Source organism: Daldinia loculata (genome assembly GCF_022478755.1).
Source record: "Daldinia loculata strain CBS 113971 unplaced genomic scaffold F4817scaffold_52, whole genome shotgun sequence".
Classification (NCBI taxonomy): Eukaryota; Fungi; Ascomycota; class Sordariomycetes; order Xylariales; family Hypoxylaceae; genus Daldinia; species Daldinia loculata.
Genome location: NW_026054906.1, coordinates 42,676 through 66,798, shown reverse-complemented (window position 1 = coordinate 66,798; position 24,123 = coordinate 42,676). Strand labels below are relative to the sequence as shown.

At 48.1% G+C, this 24,123-nt stretch overlaps 7 protein-coding genes across 7 annotated transcripts; 1 reads left to right on the top strand and 6 right to left on the bottom strand.

The window, feature by feature from the left end:
- Positions 1 to 139: 139 nt before the first annotated feature.
- On the bottom strand, positions 140 to 2,305 carry F4817DRAFT_346990 (Prp19-domain-containing protein). The gene is made up of 6 exons (XM_049304483.1): positions 2,144 to 2,305; positions 2,041 to 2,085; positions 1,547 to 1,985; positions 1,037 to 1,494; positions 441 to 981; positions 140 to 303 (listed from the first exon to the last, which is right to left on the bottom strand). Exons 1-5 carry the CDS (start codon positions 2,154 to 2,156, stop codon positions 503 to 505), a joined length of 1,434 nt encoding a protein of 477 aa, XP_049156033.1. The 5' UTR covers positions 2,157 to 2,305; the 3' UTR covers positions 140 to 303; positions 441 to 502.
- A 468-nt stretch (positions 2,306 to 2,773) lies between these two features.
- Positions 2,774 to 3,427, top strand: F4817DRAFT_318916 (Oxo-4-hydroxy-4-carboxy-5-ureidoimidazoline decarboxylase; the record flags this gene model as incomplete). The annotated part of the gene is made up of 2 exons (XM_049300990.1): positions 2,774 to 3,283; positions 3,374 to 3,427. 2 exons carry the CDS (start codon positions 2,774 to 2,776, stop codon positions 3,425 to 3,427), a joined length of 564 nt encoding a protein of 187 aa, XP_049156032.1.
- Positions 3,428 to 3,986: 559 nt separating this feature from the next.
- F4817DRAFT_360847 (uncharacterized protein) lies at positions 3,987 to 5,420 on the bottom strand (the record flags this gene model as incomplete). The annotated part of the gene is made up of 1 exon (XM_049306330.1): positions 3,987 to 5,420. The coding sequence occupies one exon, from the start codon at positions 5,418 to 5,420 to the stop codon at positions 3,987 to 3,989; it is 1,434 nt and encodes a 477-aa protein (XP_049156031.1).
- Positions 5,421 to 9,384: 3,964 nt separating this feature from the next.
- F4817DRAFT_221448 (kinase-like protein) lies at positions 9,385 to 11,157 on the bottom strand. Its single transcript, XM_049298826.1, has 2 exons — positions 10,515 to 11,157; positions 9,385 to 10,464 (listed from the first exon to the last, which is right to left on the bottom strand). The coding sequence occupies exons 1-2, from the start codon at positions 11,014 to 11,016 to the stop codon at positions 9,482 to 9,484; spliced, it is 1,485 nt and encodes a 494-aa protein (XP_049156030.1). The 5' UTR covers positions 11,017 to 11,157; the 3' UTR covers positions 9,385 to 9,481.
- A 681-nt stretch (positions 11,158 to 11,838) lies between these two features.
- F4817DRAFT_221446 (uncharacterized protein) lies at positions 11,839 to 13,587 on the bottom strand. Its single transcript, XM_049298825.1, has 2 exons — positions 12,353 to 13,587; positions 11,839 to 12,241 (listed from the first exon to the last, which is right to left on the bottom strand). The coding sequence occupies exons 1-2, from the start codon at positions 13,226 to 13,228 to the stop codon at positions 12,152 to 12,154; spliced, it is 966 nt and encodes a 321-aa protein (XP_049156029.1). The 5' UTR covers positions 13,229 to 13,587; the 3' UTR covers positions 11,839 to 12,151.
- On the bottom strand, positions 13,588 to 15,128 carry F4817DRAFT_221445 (calponin homology domain-containing protein). Its single transcript, XM_049298824.1, has 4 exons — positions 15,019 to 15,128; positions 14,864 to 14,935; positions 14,592 to 14,704; positions 13,588 to 14,486 (listed from the first exon to the last, which is right to left on the bottom strand). Exons 1-4 carry the CDS (start codon positions 15,030 to 15,032, stop codon positions 13,948 to 13,950), a joined length of 738 nt encoding a protein of 245 aa, XP_049156028.1. The 5' UTR covers positions 15,033 to 15,128; the 3' UTR covers positions 13,588 to 13,947.
- A 2,702-nt stretch (positions 15,129 to 17,830) lies between these two features.
- F4817DRAFT_346972 (uncharacterized protein) lies at positions 17,831 to 23,727 on the bottom strand. The gene is made up of 3 exons (XM_049304482.1): positions 23,005 to 23,727; positions 18,568 to 22,906; positions 17,831 to 18,490 (listed from the first exon to the last, which is right to left on the bottom strand). The coding sequence occupies exons 1-3, from the start codon at positions 23,650 to 23,652 to the stop codon at positions 18,417 to 18,419; spliced, it is 5,061 nt and encodes a 1,686-aa protein (XP_049156027.1). The 5' UTR covers positions 23,653 to 23,727; the 3' UTR covers positions 17,831 to 18,416.
- Between the last annotated feature and the right edge of the window lie 396 nt (positions 23,728 to 24,123).

Here is a 24,123-nt window from a genome sequence, read left to right as displayed (position 1 = left end):
AATGTATGCTACATAATGTATGTACATGTGTAACTTTTATCCAATAAGAGCACATTTAACGCGGACATTTTAAATCAAGAGTGCATAACTTATGTAGACATATATGAAGATACTTTGTTAAGAAGACTACTTAAGCGTACGATATCTACATACCTCGATTATCGGGCATACATATTACTTAGAGTATATTATTAAAGAATGAAGGTATCTACAGGTATGCATTATATAATGCTAGAGGAACCAGAATTGTTCTCTCCTTAGCTATGCCTTTTATATTAGCCTCATTTGATTGATTTATATCACCTAAGCAACATTAGAAAACTTCAACTTCTCACAAGAATGTATCATTGGTGATCCCATCGCCTATCCATATTGTACATTGATGAATCCTAAGCTATCATCCAGTGCTAGTTGTGATATAAAGCAAATTTTTTGCGTACCTAGCCCGGATCTCTCCTCCTATTTGTTCGTATTATCTTTGGACGAGGGTCATCAGCCCATATCACGACTCCTTAGCGGCAAGAACACTAATCACTCCGTCTCCATTAACAGCCACAAGCTTCTTTGCATTTGCAGTCCACTTGACGCTGACTGCACTGACTGCTGCTCGTAAGGGTTCTGACCAGGACTTAGAGCTTTTGCTGTACTGCTGTACTGTAACTCCGGCGGGTCCAGCTGTTGCGAGAAACTGCTGCGAATAATCCCATGCGAGGGCCTGTACTGCGCTGCCGATATCCAACACCTTGACCTGTGCAGCTTCCCCCTCCTTGCGCAGATCAAATATAGTAACCGTAGTCTGTCCCTTTGCTGTAGCTGCAAACCAGAAGCCGTTTTCGGAGAAGGTAATGACTTGCACAGGAGCCCCCAAGTGGAACGAGGCTGCTTCCTCTCCGGTCTTGGTCATGAATAGCTTGATCTCGCCAGAATTGGTACCGGCAGCAAAGAGATGGCCATCGGGATGGAAAGCGCAAGCTGTTAAAGCTACAGTAGAATTTAGCAACAACATTAATACAAACATTTCGGAATGTTAACTTACTGGCATTGGTGTACACACGCGTGGCGCGACGCAAATTGGCTAGATCATAAAATACGAAACTCTTGTCGGAGCCGACAGATGCCAATATTTCCTTGCTCGGGTGGATGCAAAGACCGGTAGCTGGGCCGGCGTGATCGGAGAATGACGCGATCTCGCTGCCATTCTCCAATACCTTCACGGAACCCTTAGAAGTCGAGAAAAAGATTCTAGAGCCGTCCCATATCGAATCCGTCACGGGTTCGTTAACTTGTAATGAACGCTCGACATTATCCGAATCAATCGAGTAGATGGCAACGTCACCCTGCAATCCGCCCACGGCGGCATAGGCAGCCTCGACACTAACCGTTGTAGCTTGGGGGACGGGAAGGGAGTTCGTGGTTTCGACTGCGAACGTAGCAATATCCTCTGCTGTTGCCCAATCCTCCGGAACGGGTCGCTTCTTTCGGCTCTTAGATAGTCTGTTGGTATGTTAGCTATATCATATAAATGGAAGAAAATCGTAGTACGAACTTTGCTTGTGTCTCATCCACCTTGGCCGCTAGCTCCTCAGGTAGAGCTTCAGCGTCGACCGCCATAGCATCGCCGTTGTTTGCGCCGCCCGCCGAAACGGTCACCTTAGACAGCGCATCCCGGGCCTCGTCCCGTTCTTTGGTCAATCTTGCAATAACGCGGACGGCTGCATCATGTTGATAGAGGGCCGTCGCAAGTTCCTCCCTCGTTCGCGCCAACTGTTCTCTAATATTGTAGGTCTCTAGCGCCAGCGCGTCCCATTCATTTTGGAAGGTAGATAGGAGGGCTGGTATGGAAGTGAGAGTAGGCGGTCGGGGTCGCACGACGCGTGAAGATTTGATAGGTAAAAGGTCGTCGAGGGTTAAGTCCTCGCCGCTCACAGGATCTTTTCCATTCTCTTCGATATACTTTTCGATAAGTCGCTTCTCAAATACAGCGCCTAGATGATATTAATTTAGTTGAGTAGTATACCAAACAAAGCGACTTGACCATACCTGATAATTTAGAAACGACAGGCTCTTGAGGAGCTTCGCCGGAAACTATTATCGCGTTAGAAATATATAAAAATTAGTACAGAATATTATAGTGAACACTCACGAGAGCACAGCATCGTGGATAACCTCAGACTGGCGATAATTGTGTCTGATTGCGTCTAGTTGCTGGCTAGGCTGAGCTTAATCAATAAAATTTCCAGTCAGCAGTTGATAGCTCTATGCAAAGCTTCGTTAGTTCCTGCGCAATGTTGACTTTGAACTGATTGGTTAAAAGTAGGGAGACCGGAGTTGGCCCGTAGATAATTATGCATGCAACGGCCCGTCATTTATCCGGAACTTGATTCGAACCTTACGTGGACCTTACCTACAGTGACGATTCCTTGGTACGTGTGTACCTACCTGATGTACTCCGAAGATTTGAGCTAAACAAGTTAGTGTGGTACAAGTGCTTTCCCCAAGATTCGGGAATCTAACCCCACCTTAGACCCCACCATTAATCAATAATTTGGATTGAAGCAAATCATTGCTAACTGCAATTACTACAGTTTTAGCGTAGTACCATTACTATAAAGAACTAGAAACTTCAAGTAATAATATAAGATAACAGGTACTTACAACTTCTATTCTAATAGTTGATTCTCGTCATATTCTTGCATCTCCTAACTTATTCTAACTCACAATAATACTATATTTGCCCATCCGTAACAGGTACATATATGCAATATCTTACGGAATGGCTTCTCCAACGCTGCCACCCGTTGTCTCACTTCAAGGGGCTGATGATAACAAAATCAAGTCCATACTCGATGTACTTTTCGAACCGTCCCAAGACCTTCACCTCCTAGCCATTCCAGCGGTCCGCAACACCCCTTTCTCATCTTACTCGTCTCTCATCGAACATGTTGGAAGTCTCCTATTTCAGCTCGCGGAAAACCCAACTACTGCCGACTCGAGAGCAGAACTACATGCAATCCTGGGCTCACATCCGCGTCTAGGTGAGAAGAGGGTAGAGAGTGCACAGAGTCGGGCTGAGCAGGCACATCTTAACTCATCAGGTACTTCAAGTGAGAAGGAAGAAGAGGCTGGAAAGCTTAAAGCTCTGAACGAGGAGTATGAGGCCCGGTTCCCAGGATTACGATACGTAGTATTTGTCAATGGCCGAAGCCGTGAAACCGTTATGAATAATATGCGGGAGCGTATTGACCGCGGTGACATATTCGCCGAGGAGCGAGAAGCCATCCAGGTAGGTGAAGTTTATCCAACGAGAGGTGCTTAACCGTGATATAAATATTTCCCCCTATGCTGACACATTTTGGCTCGACCCCTTTTCTAGGCGATGATCGATATTGCTTTGGATCGCGCGAAGAAGCTTCAGGCTGCAGACTAAAAGGATGTTCATCTAGATCCCATTCAACATTTAAATATGGAGGAATGTAGACGCATCGCCTATTTAAAAGCAAGCTCACCGCCGTTATCAACTCCCAAACTAGACCGTATACAAGAGTATGCGAGTACATATATCGCATCGCACAGTGGCAATTAGAACTGTTAAGTGTTCATATCCTGAACTTTTAGAGACGCCCCTATTTACCAATTTACTTCGAAAATCACTGAGAAGAATTAGTTATTTACTAATCGTCTATCATCATAGGGAACATAGTATATGACAAGTTACTGGTCGCATATGCCTTACAACATAGGTTATTTCCTTGTTGCATATTATATGAATTTTGATCATCCGAAGCTGCCGTGAGGCTGCGGTATGCTTAATGACGATGCATCTGATATATCATTTCCCTGTTATTTCCTTATTTCCTTTGCCGGATACCCTGACACCAACCTTTCTCCCTTCATCCAGCTACAAAAACGCCCAATCTCTGGTGATCGCCCAAAGAATATACCTATCATGCAAGTCGCTAACGGTTCAAATACCCATGCGTAGTACCTTACGCTATCCATCGTATTCCATCCAGCTCATCCAAGTATTCCTCATAGAAATGTGCACTACCAGTTGTTTCACTACTTCCACTGCCATCCTCAGGTGACCGTGTACCGGAGCCAAATAGTACTCCAAAGTCAGCATATACGTCATCTAAATCATCATCCGAAAAATCTGCATATCGAGTCTCAAGGTCTGGAGAGGGGAATGCCACATCATCATCTTCCACTTGTGGTGGTGGTGGTGGATCTGGTGGGTTCGGCTGCACACTCGGTCGCGGTGGTGGAGATGGGCAAGTCGCCGCTGGGCTGGGACTCCTGTTCTCGGGGCTACCTTTTTTATCTATGGAATTTCCCCGGTCTAGGGGGCTTGAACTAAAAGACGAGGGGTGGAATGATGTTGTATGTGGCCGCCACGCTGGAGGTATTGGGTGGTCGTAAGGGTTAGGCGCGTGACCAGGGAACCGGGCTCCTGTTGAGCTATTGGACGTCGTCACTAGCTGTAAACCGTGGCTCAGCGAGTTTCCTCTAGCCGCCATTCCCGCGATCACCGTGTGGCCTCTCAGTACAGCGGCCTGCCGTATACCAATCCTCACCCTATTGAGAATGGCTGCCTTGCGGACTAGTGCGCTTTGGTGACCGGCTCTCTTTAGAGAGCCAATGGCGGCGAGCTTGAGGAATCGGTTGAGCACGGGCGAGTCGTCGCCGCTTTCGCGGTTTAGAATGTGCGTCGCCGGCCACGAAAATGGCAGTGAAAGCCTACTCGTTACAAGGTGCAATCGCAACCGCCGCTTCTTACACGGAAGACTACCTGTTCCAGGCCCGTCAACATCGTGCAATGCGCGGCCCCGCTTAGGAGGGCGAAGGGCAAGGGACGATGAGGCGAACGCCTCACGGGGGAAGCAGAATACCGTCCTTTCCCTTCCTTCTCCACTTGGCACTACGGTGTTTAACGTCGTTGCTACCGGGGGTCGAAGTGAGTTGATCCGAGATGTTGGGGGCACATCAATACCATGCTCTTCTTGGGCTTCCTCGCCGGTCCCAGACTGGGATTGCAAAACCACCGGGGCAGAGTTCGCCTTCTTAGGCTTCGGTCGGCCCTCCGTCGATAACACCGCAGTTGAAACCTGAGACCTGCATGGCTGAAGCTCGACTTGGATCTTCGTCAAGCGAGAGCTTGAGCTAGCAACTCTGCGGTTAGCATGATCCTGACTCTTGCTTTCACTGCTCGTCTCACTCCCACTACCACCGTTGACCCCGGCCTTGAGTATCCGGACAATGCTTGGCGGTGAATTGGGCGCCGATGCACTGATCCGAAAGTAGCGCGACCTGCTACTATTACCTAGGCCCGGATCATCATCCGAATGGCGCGCGTGGCGAGAGGACCAGGGTAGTCCAAAGGGCTCCAAGGACGTCTGGTGCGCGTCTAGCTTAACGACCATAGTAACCCTACTCGGCTGGTGCTAAAACCCTCCGGTGACTATAACGAGGGGGTTGAATGCTGTTGAATGGGTAATCAACACGGATGATGTCGAAGAGAGGAGGAAAGGGATCTAGCTCAGGTTGGGAAGTGTGTCATGATCGCGTAGGTAGTCCTCTGTGCCGTCGTAGTGCTTAAGGATATATGAGGTCCTAAGGAGTTATGCAGTTCGATGTACCCACTGCAGCTAATCCTTAATAAACGTATTGATGTATGATTAATGTAGATGTGCCGTGGATGAGAGAATCCAAGATATTGCAGACCGTGACGCTTCATCAAACTCGAAATATGGACGATGCTGGACGGGGGTACTAGCCGAGGCACGGTGTCTTTTTCTGTAAAGGCCAGTATTGGTTCCTGTAAGTTAGATACCTAAAATTGTCAACGTCGAGTTTATTATGCTATATCCGTTGAGGGTATACGAAATAGTGGTGTATCGTGTATTGTAACTATATGGAGAGTGATGGGAAGGAGAATGCGCCGAACCGGCGAGATTGGCTAGGCGGCGGCTTAATAAGAGAGGGACGGGACGCTGAAGATCGTTGCCTGCGTTAAACCCGGGGAAAGCAATCTTAGTACATACATAAATAATGCTGGTGGATTAGGTATTTTCGGGGGCGGGAAGATCCCGACAGTTGGTACCGAACGTATGTCGTATGTGTGCGTCTTGTGTTTCCCTCTTCCTGCTTTGGCTTCGAGCTACGAATGCTACGTGCAGTTCTAGTGTACGCATTAGGCTAGTTGGGCTTGTTTAGGTATCCCAGGGTATTAGCTACGAATTACCTACCTATCCTAGGCTATTGCTGGGGCCATGCTGCAAGTGGCACGAGGCGCAGATCCTGTGGACATGGGTGAGGGAAAGAGAGAGAGAGAGTACTTCGTACATATGAATTGGACGTAGGTGGCTAGCTAGCTAGGATCGTGATGAACTAGGACTGTTAGTTCTGTTAGTTTAGTCCCTTTCGCGAAATTCAATGGGGGAAAAAATAGCTATGTATGTACATATCACATATGGTACGGCCTTAAGCAGATTGTCAATTAAGAAGGACCGAAGTCGTCGTCGTCAGCGTCAGCAGATGATGGGTTAGGTATGGTGGTGGCTTGTCAGATGACAGATGCTAGCGAGGGTTTCCTCGTCCGGTGGGAGAGCGGCTGTTCGCTGTTCGAAGTTGAGGAGTTTCGACTGGCAGGACCCTAACAAGGTGTGAATAGGCAAGTATGTATGTATGTAGAGTGCAGGGATTAGTTTGCCGGAGAGAGCCTCTGGAGTATCATACACGTGAAGACCGAATCATGTGGGTGAGGTTAAGGACGCCGTGTGAGTGGCTGAAATAAAGAAAACGAGAGCCGGGGATCGATCTCAGAAGAAGGAATGCGAGAGCCAAAATCGTACGATGGGGGGAATCAATCATCAACGAGCGCCAAATTGACATAGGTAGTCCCGATGTTCCATTTCTCTATTGGTGACACGTCTTTTTTTCTTCTTCTTTTCCCTCTTCGCTCACAAGTAATAAAATATTGAGGTACAAAGTGGTACGCATGCAGGGACTTGAAATAGAATAGGCATGGGCAGGTAACCCGAGGTCACATCCGTCCATATTGTACTGTACAACGCGCGGCTTTAAGAGATATAGACATTGCGAAAGCCGAACCCTAACAATTATGGTGAAAGTTGAAAGTTGAGATTCACACACGAATCATTCAGGAGCAGCTTAGGAGACCGCATGTTGCTTCACATACGATTTACATACGTATTAGGTAGGTATGTAGAATTCATGGTGAGATTGTCAGCACCTTTTTCTTATTAGTGCGCCTCTTATATTACTGGTATGGCTGCTAGCCATAACCCATATCGTAATGGAACAAGACGGTCAACAAATTGGTATTAGACTCACCGAATCTAGCCACGACTAATTCTCTGCAAGCACGGGACAAGACGCACGAACGGGTAACGATGCTAACTACTGTTCTCCCCATATCCTTTTCCCTAGCAACAACCAGGCCCAATTGTACGTAATAGACAGCTCGATGTTCATTTTCCCCTCTTTGGGAATATGATGTCTATGTACAGTACGGAGACAGGGAGACATTCCGAGCGGGCTGATTCCCGGAGTTTGCCAGAGAGCAAACTCGGGATCGTCTACTGGTTGGGCTTCTACTACTACATTGTATATGTAGCCCTGCCGAGGCCCGTCCTTTTTTCTTTTCCCCACATACTACCCCATCAATCCTCGCCGTCACGAAGACATAAGCTTACGGCATGGTACTTTTATCATTCTCGGCTTAGGCAAACAGCGGAATATCGTCATATGTGATGCTGTGCCTCGAATAAGCAGCAGCACATAGCATTCAGCTACTATTTGCAGCAGTATATCCACATGCCAGGATTAGTAGTCAATCCCGTCTGCTGGGAGAGCCAGGGGCTCCGCACAAGATTCTGTACGGGTACCACTATGTAGGTAGACAGTGTTCAAGAAGGCAAAAAGGATATATTAATAGCGGGCTCGTAGCCAATTAAATCAAGTATAAATGTGAACACGATCGACATTTCTGTTTCTATAAAAACCAATGTCACGCTATAAGTGTGTAGATTGACAACCTATGTAGTAGCTATGTGTTCGGTAGTACCTTGCGGAAATACAGTAGGCAGTCTGGGGACCACGTTTCTTATTCCCTTACGACCCAGACCTCAGTTGTTTCTAGCGCTCTAGGATTTGGCGAATCAACGACTAACATCGAGAACACGCTCAAGCTCAATGATGTATCAATGCCAGGATAGCACTAAATTGAACCCATGCCTAAGCTCTAGGGTATAAGTGGGCATGAGAATAGATCTGGGGTGACGGGGGTGATGGGGAACGGGGAGCATCTTTTGAAAGGAGCAAAGAGCGGGGATGTTAATACTACATGTTTTTATATTATCCCCCAATTCCAATGTCTTTACTCTAGGTTAGACGTTAACGAGAATGAATTGAGGTGACCACATATGTCTTGCATACATACTGTATTAGCCAGAGCGAACCGAGAGAATAAGAAGACTATATTGAATGCCAGTCAAATGTGAACACGCTTCTTAGCGTATTGAATCTCTACTGACTCCAAGCCAATTGATGAATTGCTATTAGGTTCTTCCCGAAGGAGCCAATCGTCAGCACGTTAGTCGTCAGCATCACTTCCAAGAGGGTAAAATTTCAAAGGTCACGCGGTCGGAAAAGGAGTACAATAAGAAAAAGAGAGAACGGAAAAGAAAATAAGAAATGGGTGAATGGACCCTCGGGATCCCAGTCTCTAAAAGGGGAATCTTCCATTTTCGCTTCCATCGACCTTCTTCCAACCGAACCCATGCCTCTCCAGCTATTGGCACGAAGCGAATGTGACAGACTTACAGATTAGAAAGGTCACCTCGCAGCCTGCCACTACTACTTTTAGCTGCGGTTGGACACATATAGGTAGGTACATCGCAGTGCATATACCAGGAAAAGGAGATGGTCTCTAGCTAGATATAATCGTGCTTATTACATATATGTTTCTGCTCCGTATTCGTACTGCCGGTCTAGCGTAGCGTTCGTTCTGAATAGTACCATGGAACGCGACGGTTTGTCCCCCCTCTCCACTGGTCCAACAAGCTTAACAGAGGGAATATACCCCTATACCTATAGCTGCATTCATCCAGACCACTGGGACTATGCAACTTAACAGGAGGAGGAGTGCTAATGAAAGCAACTGTCCCGAATTGGGGATTAGCTAATGAGCGAAATCTTGCTCCCTGTTGTTGAATCGTTAGTTCTGGGGTAGTCATCTTGCCAAGCTTCGAGATCAAGATCCCCATGGGGAAGATCTTTTACGCAATCGCGATTAAGCACCGATGTTTCCAAGCCGGACCTAAAATGAAATGAAAGGGTTATAAAAGGTTTTATATGGAGATATTGAACATGTTATTTAGAATAAAATAAACATTGACTGAGTGAAAAACATGCTTAGAAAGCAGCCGAAGCGGTTTGATGATACAAGTATAAATTTATTTCATTCTATCGGGATCCCTTGACATCGGTTACCGAGCTGTTTTGAATCGATCTCTGATCCAGAGGTTACAGTTAAATAGAACCAAGGGTGCGTAACCAACTCTTCCGCTTTAAGCCGCGTCGCCGGATCATACGTGAAGACTTTCGATAAGAGGTCGACTAGCAACGACGCCTCGAGTTCTGATATCCTTGGGAACGCTTCGAGTATGCCATCCAACTCATCCGAGTACGCTATGAAGTAGGTCCCGGCGACGCACACCGCCGTTGGCTTCCATACGATCGAGCTTAACGCGGGCGAGTAGGGTTCCCTGAGCGCGGCATCATCGTCGAACATGGCAGCCCCTGGCTTCTCATCTGTGGCGTTAACCGCCTCTCCTAGACGGTTTATGAATAGACCAAGTGGCTCATCAATAATGCCTCGTACCCGGTCATCCAACGACCGCGTCTCTTCCAAACTCCAGAATAACTCACCCCTCTCTCCATCTGCAACGGCGACCCCCTCCTCGTCAAACCTAGTCTGCTTCCACTCCTCAGGAAGCTCGCCTAGGGCCTTAACAATCTGCCTAAGCGCGTCGGTCGGGGTGTCAGTATCATAGTCAAAGAAGAGGTCGTCACCCGACCGGATCCGAAAGATGGCGCATCCCAGGGCCCAGATGTCCGAAGCCGGGCTTGCGGGTCGTCCGACCGCGATTTCCGGTGCTAGGTACTTTGCCGGTATCCCAGGCCGTTCCAGCGGCGGGCCTGTGATTGTGAATGATTGGTCAAAGTCGATGATGCAGATTTCGCTGCTGAGCAGGTTGGTAGCAGAAGAGCAGAAGTCTAAGGGGACCACAATGTATTTGGGTCCGTGAGGTCCTGGAGGATCCCCGGAGTAGGTTCGGAGGGGTGCGGTTTGAGGACGTCCAAAAAGTTCAAATAGGTAGTCCTCTTCGTACAAATCAAACTCATTAATGAGGCGTAATGCCATGTTGCTCACAGTGAAGTCTTACTGAGTTAGCACCTGAGCCTGTCTGTGTCCAACCTGATTGACTTACCTCCGTGACAAAGCCCATTCAAATGGAGCTGTATAAGAGCTCGGGCTGCCTGGAGAGACACCTCCCTGGCAAACGCTGGGTTTACTCTTGAGTAGATACCCCTAGAAAGCTTAGACAAGTCCGGGCCCAGAGCCGGTAACACGAGACAAAGATGTCGGCCATTTGGACCGTCGATCCAGAACTGCCGGTCAACCGTGACAAAAAGACGGGACCCGGCAATGCTAGGATTTCTCGCAATCACGGAACGGTCTTCGTACGTAGGCGACTCTCTAGCGGCAACGATCTTTAAGGCGACCCATCGATTCGTGATGGTTTCTCGAGCAAGCCAGACGGTGGAGAAGCCGCCAAACCCGAGCTTGTGGACGACTCGGTAGTGCCTATCGTACACATCACCGAGGTGCACCGGGTGGAAGCCTCCCGGCTCATAGTTCTCGAGGTCTTCGCATTCCCCGAGCTCGAACGGTAGGTATTTCCACGAATCGTAGTCGGGATCCGAGTCCATAGCCGCGTGGGCCGCACCCACAACAGGGCGTTGCGCGAACAAACGAGTCAAGATCCTGCACAAGACACTGAATTATATACAAATTCGGGATTGCGGGTTTTCGTCCGAGTTGGATCTAGGATCTATATATCTTACCGGAGAAGTTTGCGGGAACGGGGTATCACCACCGAATCGGGAAGCCGATAGTTTGTGTCCCGCCAATAAGAACCATTCTTGGATGATGTGGACATCCCTTACACTTTTCCTAATGAGGCTGGCAGGTAGATCGAACCTTTGCGAGGCATGTTCGTTTGTGAAGGTGTCTACCAGAAACCAAGGCATAACTGTAATATACGAAGTTCACACCATAGCATAGGGCATCAGAGGCTAGATAGTGGCAATGGAGATCCTAGTCTGATTCTTGACGTCTCTGACGGCAGGGTTTACAACCAAGTCAGCTACTATCATATCAAGCGTAAAATCTTAGAAAATATCTTTCAAGGAGGAATACTTCGAGCTCTGGGAAACATCTACATTACGCTTTAGAGGGAGGCAATCCCGATAATCCCTCCTGATGTCACAATTCCTCATATGAAGGTAGTCCATCGATTCGGTCTCAGGATAGATGTAGCCTCATTGTATAGATACCCAACAGGAAGCTGTCTAAGGAGTCTTCAACCCCTTTGTCTTACCCCTGATGAGTTGCCAGTAAAGTAAACCTTTTCATTGGTGGGTACGGGCTAACCCTTGAGTTGGCATTAAAGGTAGCAATCGTCACATGTGCGCGTAAAAGCCTTTTTGTCTAGTAGGTACAGTCGCAATTATTTGATATACATGATTTAATAATTTTGCCAGTTTATTGGCGAATTTGCCTGCTAGGAATTTTATATACATAATCTTACATGCGTCAGCAGCATATTTCATGCTAACTGGTTTAGTCCGTTCGACTAAGAAATGCAAAGTTTCTGGCTACTCGGAGATACGTAGTAATTTTGCGTCTCGATAAATCCCCCCTCTCGTCGTATCTCGGCTTCAGGCTTCGATGGTTAGCTAATGAGCAAGAGATGGATAGCATGATCGAAATGGACATTGCTTGGTGATGGTGCAAGTAGGCTGGCGCATTGGTTTGTCCCTCGCTCTCCTTGCTTCCTGGTCATTATAAGACCATCTTCTTATCAGGATCCTGTTTGGTTCGCTTGTCCTGCCACTCACGAATTGCAGCTTCTGAGACATTCTTCGAATTAACCTAAATATCATATCTGCGTTAGTTTTTATATTGTTGTTTATTCTCAGCCAGGTTCATTGGAAATGTTGTAGCAAAGGGAAATCGAAGTCTGGTAGATAAAAGCAAACATACCCAGGATCCTGGCCAGCCGATTCCAGTGCGAGGGTCATGACCCTCCCAGTCGACAAAGTAGATGAGATGACCGTTTCGGTCGTGAGCCTCGGTGATGATGGACCGCACGCGGTACCAGCCCTTGCGGGATGTAGGGATACCATTAATATCAGTCTTGTCCACCACTTCAGGATGTTCACTGCGCTCATCTCCGTTATCAATCCCAGTGCGTCCCGAACCGTCGCTTTCCTTGTTATCTAAACACTCGAGCTTTCTTCCTAGCCACCTCAGGTGCTGCTTCTGCAATATTGTGGACTTCCTGTTACTTTGCAATGAGGAGAGGGAAGTGGGAGTTGAAGCCGAATCAGGTGACGATCTGGCAGTAGTAGAATTCAGCGGCGATATCGAGGAAGGCGTCACGGGTGTTTCCAGCATATTTACTAGCGAAGATGGTGACGATGGAGTAGAGCTTCTGGCTGACATGAATCTAGGAGTTATTGGCGGTGTTGGCGATAGAGTTGGCGATAGAGTTGGCGATAGAGTTGGTGGGGAAGTGGTTGTTATCGTGGCGACAGTACTGATAGCGGTGACATCACGCAAGCTTTCTTTCAGTGCTCGACGCAAAGAGCTGCGCTGTGTAGTGGCATTAATGCGTGATGTTGAGGTAGATGGTGTTGATGACGGCGAAGGGAGAAATAGTGCCTGAGAACTAGGGGGAGGAGTAGTGATAGTTGCTACGGCTGATAAGTCAAGTAGACTTTCTCGAACAGCTCTACGCAAAGAACTTCGCTGCGGATGAGTATTCTTTTGCAAAGCATGTTTCGCCATAGGCGCAAGTGCTACAGTCTTGCGAGCTTCGGCGTTACTCGTGCCTTTGGGGTAACTTGTCGGCGCCATTGTAGCGACGGTGCTAATGGTGATGTCACACGTTGCGATCCATCGGGGAGTTAAAATGGAAGAAGCTTAAAAAAATTGTAGCTAAGTTTTTGTATCCGTGGAGGAAGAGATACCATAATAATGTTATAGAAAGTTGCTAATAGGAAGAACGACCTTAGGCAGAACCCTCAATCATAAGAAATTCACAGTAATCGCGTTTCTCAGGGAAGTCGCAACAATAACAGGCAGGTACCTATTACGAGGTTGGCCGAGATATGCAGCTAGGTAACCTTATTATAGGGGGGTGGTCGCAACTTAGAATAGGTAAAGTACATATGTAGGAATACTACTAGATTAGGTACGAAATAAAGTAATTAGGTGAATAAATACGTGAACAAATACCTTCCACAAGAAAAAAAAATGTCTGTGTTAATATCTATCATCAAATCTCTAGGCATCACACCCTTGAGTCAAGCGGGTATATTAGTCTAGAGCGGACAATGTCTTCTAGTACTGTCAGGAACCCGGGATCCCATTCCTGTGATGATGCAAACTGAATAAGAGAACCGAGGGCTTTTTAATGACACCGTTCTAGATGCATCTCTTCTTTAGCGCTCGCATCGTCCTGTCCATTTCGGCTCACCATACCAGCCGCTCCAATATTAATTCATGGCCATCTACCGAACTCCCAGGCGATGACTATTTATCACTTTCTTGTTGTTTTGTCACTCTTGCAGGCTTTAGAACGTCTCCTGGTCGTCCAGTGCCTCTCCTTCGGCGGGGATCTCGAAGCCTTCCTCGGTCGAGTATAGTATCGTCTGGATCTGTTTGATGAGTCCATCTTCCTGCTTCTCGATCTCGGGGTCTTCGTCGACAGCCTGTTGAATCAAGAGTTCTATATCTCGTAACTTGCTGAAATAGAAGTCTCGCTCGCGCTCGAGACCGACAACCGTCTCCTTCAATGTCGCGTTCTCTTGGATCAGGGCAGCTGAAGCGGCACCACCGCCACCAGCCTTGGGTACGCGGGGTCCGGTCGTGGGAGTTGTACCACCTCTTCGTGCCGCGGCTGATCCGGCGCCCCCAGTAGCTCGCGCAGCAGCGCCACCGGCAGGAAGGGGAGCACCCTTTCTTCGTCCGACAGCATCATAGTCTCCACCGGGATAATACTGGTCCCAGAATCGCTTGGTCCATTGTAAGAACTCAAGGTTATCTTGCATCTTGCATTTGGAGAGGGCTTCGACAGGGATGGGCTTGTCGACATTGTGCTTGGCGAATGTGTCTAGAAACAAGGAAAATTAGTACATGAATGGCTTCATGATAATAGTAGTCTTTAGATACGATACAGGCCGAAAAATGGCCGAGGTAGAAAAAGGGGGAAACTAACTTTGCAAGACCTTGAAGTTCTGGATGTAGGCGTATTCGGTGTTGACATTGAACTTGACACGCGACATAGGTACATCGAGGAAGATGCTGTCGAAGACCTGGCAGAGAGCGGCACTATAAAAGTCAAGGGATATAAGATTAGCTCAAATCTTGCGTTGGTAATATCCAACACCACTCATAGCAAGGTTATGACCGATTGTTTTCCTCTCCTATATAGCTTGGGTATTGTTTGGCGGGGGAGGGGTAAATATTAAAGCGCAAGGATATTCTTACCCAGTACCACATTGTTCAACTTTGGTGATATTTAGCTGAAGAAGGCTGTTCAGCCATGCTACCAGCTCTTGTCTACATAGGAGCGATAGAGCGTCAGTCAGGAACTACCACTTTAGGACTTAAGGGTGCCTAATAGATGTGAGGTCATCACTCACCGAGATTCACCCATGTCTACTTAGGTATAAGGATTAATTAGTAGTATGGAAGACGCGATAAAACGTGTCGGAAAGAAAAATATAAATGATGCAAGAGGACGTTTTGGACGAAGGAACGGTAGAAGCTGAGTATTGGGTTGCGGAAACAGCGGGATAGAATGGGACGTTTGACTTGTGGATTTTTATTTTGGTTAAGGAAGAAAGAAAATGGAAATTGATGTCGCTGGCGCGGCGATGGCTCTATCACTCCAGCGTGCTGTCAATCAAAAATCGCAAATCCGCGTCACCCAATCAACAGAATTACTTAAGCTGCCAAGGTGGGGGTAGCTATTACCGAAGATCAACCTCAGCTGTGATTGCCTGAATCCCGAAAAATGCACGAGAAAGTTTGCTTCACGTGATGAGGTAAGTGTACATACATGAGGTACATACAGGGTACAGGGTACAGGGTACAGGTACCTAAGGTACCTTTCGTACCTGCGTGTAATGAGTGGAGATTTCGGACGTCAAATGGAAACCCGCCTGTCCGCATAATTTCAAACCACAATAACAAATACAACAATTCATTGGATATGGGAGTTTATTTACACCAAAAGGTGAAAATCGCGATTTTGCGAAAGACATGAAAGCGGAACAAGAAATGAAACTATAAATTGCCTATATGTACTATTCTACAACACCCAGAGTGCCAGCTCTTACATGAGAAATCATTTCATCGACTTAGGAACCCTATATCCTTCCAGCTCTGAATAAATCTCCTGGCTACACTTTCACTAACGGGTCCCGTATTTGCCAAGGTTTTCGAGTGCTCTCGAGCTTTAATGGTATCAAGTAAGAGGCCGCCACAGGACATGCGGAAGAAATTATCGTCTAGGAAATCGATCAATAAGAACGCTGGGTTCTCGCCCTCGGGCCCCTCAATTTGTCTGGGGTGTTCCCGAACGCGTTGCACCCATTCTCTGAAAGGAATTATATCTTGTTGTGGTATGTTCAAAGCATCAGCTAATATGAGAGTCATCTCCTTCCATGGTTGACGAACTGGATTCTCAACGTGGTATATAGGGTAGTGCGTCTTATCTTCGGGGAGAAGAACAAGATCAGCAAGCGTGCCAGCGACCTCATCAACCGGTGTCCAAGATAGTAGGCCATCGAAATCCGGCAGCGTTTTCAGCGTCTGAGAAGACTTAATCAAAAAAGAAAGGTGTTCCATAGTATTCCAGTAACCACTTATACTCGAACCTGCTATTTGCCCTGGTCGGACGACCATAGCGCGGAAACGATCAGGATGCTTGTGTAGCGTCTCATCAAGCATCAGCTCGCATATGTATTTGGCATCGCCGTATCCTGTAGGCAACACCGACTCGATCGTCATGCGTCCCTCGGGAACTATTGGCTCGCCTGACCAGATAGGTCGGTGACCAACAGTAGCGATGGATGAAATGAATTGGAAGGTAACTCTGGTACCTAGGGCGCGCCGAATAGAAATCTCGCGGGAAAGGTCGAGGAGATTTTTCATGATTTGGAACTGCGTCTCAAAATTACGAAGTGGCCACTTCGCATTCATAAGCCACGCATTGTGGACAATATGAGTGACGCTATCGACAATGTTTTCGTAGTCCTCGACAGGTAGGCCGAGATTTGGTTTTGACATATCTGACTCGAAGACGCTTAGCTTACTGATAGCTCTGTCGGATAAGGAGATGCCCTTTTTGATGAGGGCTTGTTTCTGACGCTCTTCTGGGTCGGTTCCTCTGCGTCGGTTTAAGCAGACAACGCGAGTGACGTCTGCTAATTCTACGAATTGGGCAATTAAGTGTGATCCCAAGCTACCAGTTGCGCCCGTAATCAACACTGTTTTCCCACTAGGACTCGTTTTCGAGACACGGGACCACGATGCATCCTCGAGACCAGCCGAGAAGCCATCTGTCAAGTCCCGAACGTACCTATCGACTACTGTTTGTCGTGCCACTAGGTCAGCTGATAGGCTCTTAGTAGGTAAAGAGGAGGGAATTGGGGACCGTTCGCACCTCTCACCCGAAGCCATCGCGATAATCAGCTTCTCGCATCTATTTTCTGGTCGATCCCCATCCGTCCAGTCGACGTGTCCATAACCAACGGCTTGCAGATCCTTTTCCCATCTAAGCTCGTGTGTGACGGCATGAGTGCGCCCATCGTCGAAGTACCACCAACCCTCGAATAATCCAAAGATCATGTCGACCCAATACAATGTACCAGTCATCTCAAGCATCATAAGGAACCCGTCAGGTCGTAGTGCTTTGCGGATGTTCTTTCCGGAAACAGCTAAAGAATGTGTGGCATGAACAGCATTGCTAGCAATAACAATGTGCTGAGTTCCAATTAGATCATCGGCCGGCGCCTGTTCGATATCGTGAGCTCTAAACCTCATGAACGGGTACTGCTTGAACTTCTTCCGTGCGGCGGCTACGAATGACGGTGCAAGATCGGTAAATGTGTACTCGATTGGCACGTTCAACGAGGCTAAGAGGGGGACGAGCCACTTGGTTGTACCTCCAGTACCTGCGCCCATCTCAAGGATCTTAAGCGGGCCTTCATTCATATTAAGCTTCGAGCAGAGTCTTGCAAGAAAGTCCTCCATCTGTTTGTAGAACAACCGATTTAAAGGCCATTCTGCGTACAAGCCAGAGACGAGTTCACGCCCCTTAGGAGTACCAAAGATCAATTTGATACCGTCGGTCTTTCCACTCAGGACCTCTGCGAGGTTTGATCCAGTGTAAAATGTAAGTTTATCGGCTGTCTCCTGATCGGGGAAGCGTGCTAGTAACTCCTGTAGAATCTCCTTACTCGGCCTTGCCGGCGCTGCCGTGGCAGTTCTGGTAATAGTATCGCCGTTAACATTGATAATGTGAGCCTCCTTCTCCAGCATTAGGTAGAGATAGTCGACTAAACGGCCATGCTCCTTCGGATGGGAAATTCGGCGCAATTTGTCTCCCGGTTTCGCCTCGCGAAGACGTTGTCCGAGTTGATCGAATGCCTCGAGTGTGAGTGCGACGCACATATCTGTCTGCAATGGCATCACCGTGTCAAAATAGTTGGCCTGCCCGTGTTCGGCGATTTTGTCATCTGTAAGAGCTTTCACTTCGGTGAAGGCCTGCATAACCGTAGCGAAAGGAAGCTTCAGCTCGTCATCGCATGCACTAAGAACGTCGTATGAATCCTTGTCGTAATCAGCTGCTGGAGTTGTCAGACCGGTTGGATGCCCCGACGATGTTTCACTAATGCTACACGACCTGGCATCACTGTCGCTGGAAGTATCATCTTCGCTTTGCTCACTTATATCACTGGCGGCATCTCCACCTACTGCCTTCTGCACACATTTAATCAAGCCAGGCATATCGACAATCCCCATAAGCTCGCTTTCAGGCAACGTGACCTTGAAAGCCGCCTCGATCTCGTGCGCCATCTCCATACCCATTAAAGAGTCGATACCAAGGTCAGCAAGTTGACTATCGTCCTTGATCTCATCCAATTCGAGACCAGACAGGTCAGCTAAAATCTCCTTGACTTTAGGAACTATACTTGACTTAGGCGACTGCTTGTTCACCTTTTGTGGCTTGGACCCCTTCGTAGAGACCGGATCCGGTGGAACAATCTCCGTAGGTGCAGCTTCGAACAACGCGACCTTGGCTGGCTCGGATGGCGCAGCAGCTGTAGCACCTCCGGCGGTAAGACGCGAAAGGAGCTTACTCATCGAGGCTTTGGGAATCTTGACGTAACTAATCCCGAGGATAGCTTCCAGCAGTGCGCCGGTGTCAGGATGGAAGACGAATACGTCGGTGAGGTACTGCTTGTCTGAAGGGTGATGAGTTGCGAGCACGTGGAAGCTGTCCGGTCGTGCATCGCCAAGACGAAGTTTAGGGGAGCGAATCCATTGTTCAATGCCGTTGGCAATGTACATGTCAGATGAGGCTCTGTCCGTCATACAATTAACGAAAATACCAGCAACTTGGCAGAAACTATCGGCCAAGTGAGCATCAAGCCAGGTCTCAGGATTGTATTTCTTAACAACATGACCGGCGGACTGGTTTCCACAGCCTACCAACTTCTGGAGGCCGCGATAGTCATTTCCGTAGTCAACAACCTCTGAGAATATTTTGTATATGTTTTTATTCGATAGGATTTCGTCGACATTACCACTCCGCAACAGCTCAACGCAGCGAGCGTGTCCAATAAGTCGCTCAAGACGCGCGAACTCCAGCTTCAATGTCAAATCCTCTGTTGAGTAGAAGGCAATTCTACCCGTCGTATGCAGAGTCTTGGCAGCTCCTTGAGGCATGTCCGTGCTGAAGACCCGAAAGTTCCAGGATGGACTCTTACTTGTTCCTTCCTCCTCCAACTCAATCCAAACAGCCCGTGCTGGGTTAATACAAATGGGTGACTGGTTTTGTACGATATGTATCTGTGGCTCCAATTTAGCTGTTTCCAGCTCCGATCGGATACCACGAACAGCCTCAATGACGAGGTCAAGCTGCACGGTAGCTGGACAGATGGGCGCAGTTTGCGCAATAACGTGGGCAACGACGAGTCTCTCATATTTAGGGATCATGGTATTCACCCTAAACTTGGCAACCCGTTTCTTACTATCCTGATAACCAACAAAGGTTAGGAGGCTATCTGGGAGCCTCCCCCCTTCCGGATCAGTCGCATGTGCCGGGGAAGCCGTGGTTGTCTTGGGAGGCACCTTAAATTCTAGCCAGTGAGTTGCTTGCTCAAACTGGTATGGTGGTAGTAAAAGGGGAGAATGCTCTTTCGTCTGGGCAGTCTGGTGCGCCCAGTGCTGTATAGCCGCACCAGCCTTCCACAAGTTCACGGTCGCATCAACTAGGTTATCCCACGCTTTATCACCGTTCGTGATGTTAATAGCTTGGAAGTGAATATCACCGGGACTACTAAGCGCACGACTCGCCATAGAGGTAATGGTGGAGTTGGAACCAGCTTCCAAGAAAATGGCAGATGGGTACTGCTTATAGAGTCGCTGAATGGCATGGCCAAAATAGACAGGATGACGCATATGATCAGCAATGAACTTGGCCGTGTACCTCTCCTGATCGGGGAACTCAGAAGCTCTTTCTATGGGAATAGACGGCTTACGAAATGTAAGCGTCTTTCCAACTTGCTCCAAGGCCTCAATAAGAGGATCAACGAGGGTGCAGTGAAACGAATTTGTGACATTCAATCTCTTCGACCTTAGCGACGGCGAGATAGTAGCAGCAACTGCGTCAATTGCTGCGACAGAACCGGCCAGAGTAAAGCTTCGTGGTCCATTGTAGCAGGCAATGCTCGCAGGCTTCTCTTGCGGAACTCTGCTGTTCGACTCCGAAAGTAGCTTCTCAATATCGTCCAAGTCTGCCTCCACAGCCATCATGGCACCTTTCTCACTACCCCAGGCATCACGGACAAGCGTCGCACGGTGCACTATCAACTTCACGGCGTCTTCGAGTGAAAGCACCTGCGAGATAGCGAGCGCAGTGAGTTCACCAAAACTATGACCGACCACTGCTACAGGTTTAATCCCCGATTCGATCCAACATCGTGCACAGGCGTATTGAATAGCAAAGAGCATCGTCTGCAACTGGACAGTATCCTTAATGGGTGAATTTTCGAATATTCCAGGGAAGATACTCCTTGCGCCATTCAGACGAGCGACCGCATCGACATTATTTAGATGTTTTCGCAGAACAGCTATCCTTTCGTACAGGCCTTTATCCAAACCTATGAACGTCGATACTTGGCCCCCAAAGCAGAGCACAACAGGTTTGGAGCCAGGCCGAGTAATGGTTATCATGCCAGAATCGCCTCTCTCCAGAGAACTTAGCTTCTGGTCAAGCTCCTCTATTGAACGCACGCTAAATAGGACCGCCCTGTCAAGAGATCTGTTGCTCTGACGGGCCAAGTTGAAGGAAACATTAGAGAGGAAGAAATCCGTTGCCGGGTAATTTTCTTTGTTGAGAAACTTGCGGAAAGCCTTACTATACCGACGGAGACTTTGGTCATCTAAACCAGCGAGCCAAAATGGATACTTAACACCGGCCGGAACCTTTGAGGTATTTTTTGTTATCTTGGTATTGATAAATGGGGATTGCGTGAGGATCATTGAAGCGTTGGAACCGGAGGCGCCGTAATTATTGATCAAGGCAGCTCGGAATTTGGTGTCCCACCTTTGTAAACTCGTAGGGATACTCATTTTATCGGCCGGGGTTGCCCCAATGGCTGGGTTCATAGAAGTGTAGCTAGGCTGGGCTGGGATCATCCCCTTCTGGATCATAAGCATAACTTTTATCATGGAGACAACCCCTGAGGTGGCCTCAGTATGGCCGACGAGACCCTTCACGGATCCTAGCAGAATATCCTCATCCCGCCCAGAAGCAGGGCCACCCAATACTTGTCGTAAGCCGTGGTACTCGGCCGGGTCACCAACGGAGGTACCGGTGCCATGGGCTTCGATAACTGATATTTGGGAGGGTTTGAGTCGAGCCCTTTTAGTAACGGCCTGGAAAAGATTTGCAAGAGACGGTGCATTCGGGACGAAGATAGGAGTACAGTTCTCATTTTGCTGCACACCTGTCGCTGCGACGAGACCAAGGATCTGATCACCATCGGCCACAGCAGCAGATAGTTTCTTCAGGTATACTGCAGCTACCCCTTCACCTCTGCAGTAACCATCTGCCTTAGCATCAAATGGTTTGCATTGGCCAGTTGTGCTCAAGAACGATGCCCCGGCTAGATTTTGGAACCATAAGGGGTTAGTGAGAACATTGGTGCCACCAGCAAGGGCAGCGGTACATTCTCCATTGGTTATCGCACGGCAGGCTTGGTGGATAGCTACAGCTGAAGAGGAGCAGGCCGTATCGATCGTTAAGCCAGGACCAGTCCAACCAAAATAGTGGCTAACCTTACCAGAGATGAAACTCTGCAGATTACCAGTGGCAGAAAATGCATTAGGTGAATGGCAAGCGATATTACAATCATAATCGCGAGAACAGACACCAACAAAGCAACCTATATTATTTTCTGGCTCGGGAGAATGAAAATAGCCGGACTGCTCTAGAGCTTGGTAGGCGCACTGGAAGAACAGACGTTGCTGGGGATCCATATTTGAGCTTTCCCGAGGGCTCTTCTTGAAGAATTTGTGGTCGAATTTGTCGTAGTTCTCGATAAAGTTTCCAAACCACTTTCTCTTGGGGTCAACATCACGGAAAGCAGTTTCGAAAGAAAAACGCTCTTTTGGCACTTCCTTGTGCTGCGACTTAGCGGAGACCAAAAGGTCCCAGAAGTCATCTAAGGTCTCGGCGCCGGCCACTTTGATCGACATACCCACAACGGCAACGTCATTATCGGAGAATGGCCGTAGATCATTCTCGGAGAAAGCTTCGCATCGCGAAGCCGTGCTCTCCGAATCAGCCATATGTAATACCTGAGAGTTGAGATCACGAAAAAGTGATGGCGGCACGGCGCGCTCGGGGCCGAAGGATAAGATGTACGAGTCCTTACTTTTCAGAACATTGTCACGGACAGTGGACATGGTTTGAAACCACCGTGGTACCTCTGTTAGGATGGACTGTAACGCGTGATGGTGCAGCGGACCCCGCGTGATTAGTTCGCCTCCGCAGTTTGACCGGGTGGGAAGTACAAGGCCTGATGTAGCGTCTGGGAACTGGAACTCGACGTGAGTGTCGACAAATTCTGTGAGTAAAACCAATTTCTCGATATTGATATCAGCATGAAAGCGTCCATAGAGACCAACTTCCGAAGCGATAAGCCCAGCACCCCTTAGCTGTTGTTGCAGTTTGGGAATAGCCGAAGCCTTCGTTGTGATGGTGGCGCGGTTCTCGTCATAGTTAACGGAAATGTACGTCTGGACCGTCAAATTAGACTCAAAGCCACAAAGGGAGGGATAAGCGTGGTACAGTAAGGAGATTCCCCCATTGGTGTGATGAGTAAAGTTAGACTCACCCCTGGAAAGCTCTCCATAATACGTTGCAGCTCCTCGCCACTTCCTGCAGAGTTCCATATAGCACTAAGGGACTTCGAGGGTTCGGTAACCTCGTCTTGGGCATCGATGACAGTACCGATTAGCATGGCTAATCGCACAGCGACAGCAGCATACTTCTTAAAGTCTTCCTTGTTGCCTGTACTAGAAACAGCGAAGGCACTCAGAAGTCCGGTACAAAGTCCGAGGGTCTCTCTGTCTGATCTGTATGCGTCGAATGGGTCAATATGTTGCCCCTCAGTTCTGCTACACAAAAATGTGGCGTATTGAGTGAGGTGGGAGATGATGACCAGTGGGATGAGAAGTTTATTCGGAAGAGGGAAGGAAATTTCGAGTGGCCGCCCTGTTAGAAAGGCATCACTCAGGTCCTCTAGTTGGTCAAGTGCCGACGCAGTCTTGAGGCTGGGAATAAAGGTAGTGAGAGACTTCCATATTTGAGGGAATTCGGAAACGGTATCGATAGCCCACCGGAATTCGTCGTTATCGGTCACTGTTTTACGAACCTGGGCGAAAGATACCTCGTTGAAAGACAAAGCGAGCGGACCGAACAGCAGGATCGTGGGCCCAGAGAAAGGGCCTCTTCGACGGTCTCCCATATCGATCATGGTGGTCGTCGATGGATGTTGTTGAAGGAAAGTTGAATTGGAATTGTCAGACTAAGTGTTGAAATCCGCGTTCGTGTGAGTGATCTATTGGACAGTCACGTCCATAGCACATCTAATAATACAGGATTCTAAGTCTGAAACTAGAATAACTATATGAAGGTGCCACACCTATATGTCCTGGTGGTGAGGGAGTATTGGCCAACAATAATCGAAATATGTCAAATTGTGTTACCACAGAAGTCTCTATTTTATAATGTAAGGAAATGAGCAAGAGACTACCCGGCCGCAGATGTTTTGGAAATCCCGGATGAAGAGTCTAAGATCGGGCAATAGATATAATAAGGTATAAGGTAGGGCGATAAAGATGGTAAGGCTAGGTCGGATAAAGTGCCACCCCATATTCAGCTTGTGACTAACCTACGTTACCTTCGGCCTGGAGAAAGGTAAAGCAGTTGCATTGAACTGCCAGCT

What these genes read in the sequence shown, in the direction of transcription:
- F4817DRAFT_346990 (XM_049304483.1), bottom strand. An exon ending in TGTCGTTTCTAAATTATCAG is followed by an intron (nt 1,986 to 2,040) that starts GTATGGTCAAGT and finishes AATATCATCTAG; the next exon opens with GCGCTGTATTTGAGAAGCGA. An exon ending in GCGTGTGTACACCAATGCCA is followed by an intron (nt 982 to 1,036) that starts GTAAGTTAACAT and finishes ATTCTACTGTAG; the next exon opens with CTTTAACAGCTTGCGCTTTC.
- F4817DRAFT_221448 (XM_049298826.1), bottom strand. Translation starts at nt 11,016, where the DNA reads ATGGACTCGGATCCCGACTACGATTCGTGGAAATACCTACCGTTCGAG. An exon ending in GAATGGGCTTTGTCACGGAG is followed by an intron (nt 10,465 to 10,514) that starts GTAAGTCAATCA and finishes TAACTCAGTAAG; the next exon opens with ACTTCACTGTGAGCAACATG.
- F4817DRAFT_221446 (XM_049298825.1), bottom strand. Translation starts at nt 13,228, where the DNA reads ATGGCGCCGACAAGTTACCCCAAAGGCACGAGTAACGCCGAAGCTCGC. An exon ending in TCGGCTGGCCAGGATCCTGG is followed by an intron (nt 12,242 to 12,352) that starts GTATGTTTGCTT and finishes TATGATATTTAG; the next exon opens with GTTAATTCGAAGAATGTCTC.
- F4817DRAFT_221445 (XM_049298824.1), bottom strand. An exon ending in GTTGAACAATGTGGTACTGG is followed by an intron (nt 14,705 to 14,863) that starts GTAAGAATATCC and finishes TGACTTTTATAG; the next exon opens with TGCCGCTCTCTGCCAGGTCT. An exon ending in GAACTTCAAGGTCTTGCAAA is followed by an intron (nt 14,487 to 14,591) that starts GTTAGTTTCCCC and finishes CCTTGTTTCTAG; the next exon opens with ACACATTCGCCAAGCACAAT.
- F4817DRAFT_346972 (XM_049304482.1), bottom strand. Translation starts at nt 23,652, where the DNA reads ATGATCGATATGGGAGACCGTCGAAGAGGCCCTTTCTCTGGGCCCACG. An exon ending in AGAGCTTTCCAGGGGTGAGT is followed by an intron (nt 22,907 to 23,004) that starts CTAACTTTACTC and finishes GTCCAGACGTAC; the next exon opens with ATTTCCGTTAACTATGACGA. An exon ending in GCCTAAGTCAAGTATAGTTC is followed by an intron (nt 18,491 to 18,567) that starts CTAAAGTCAAGG and finishes CAACTTGCTGAC; the next exon opens with CTTGGTATCGACTCTTTAAT.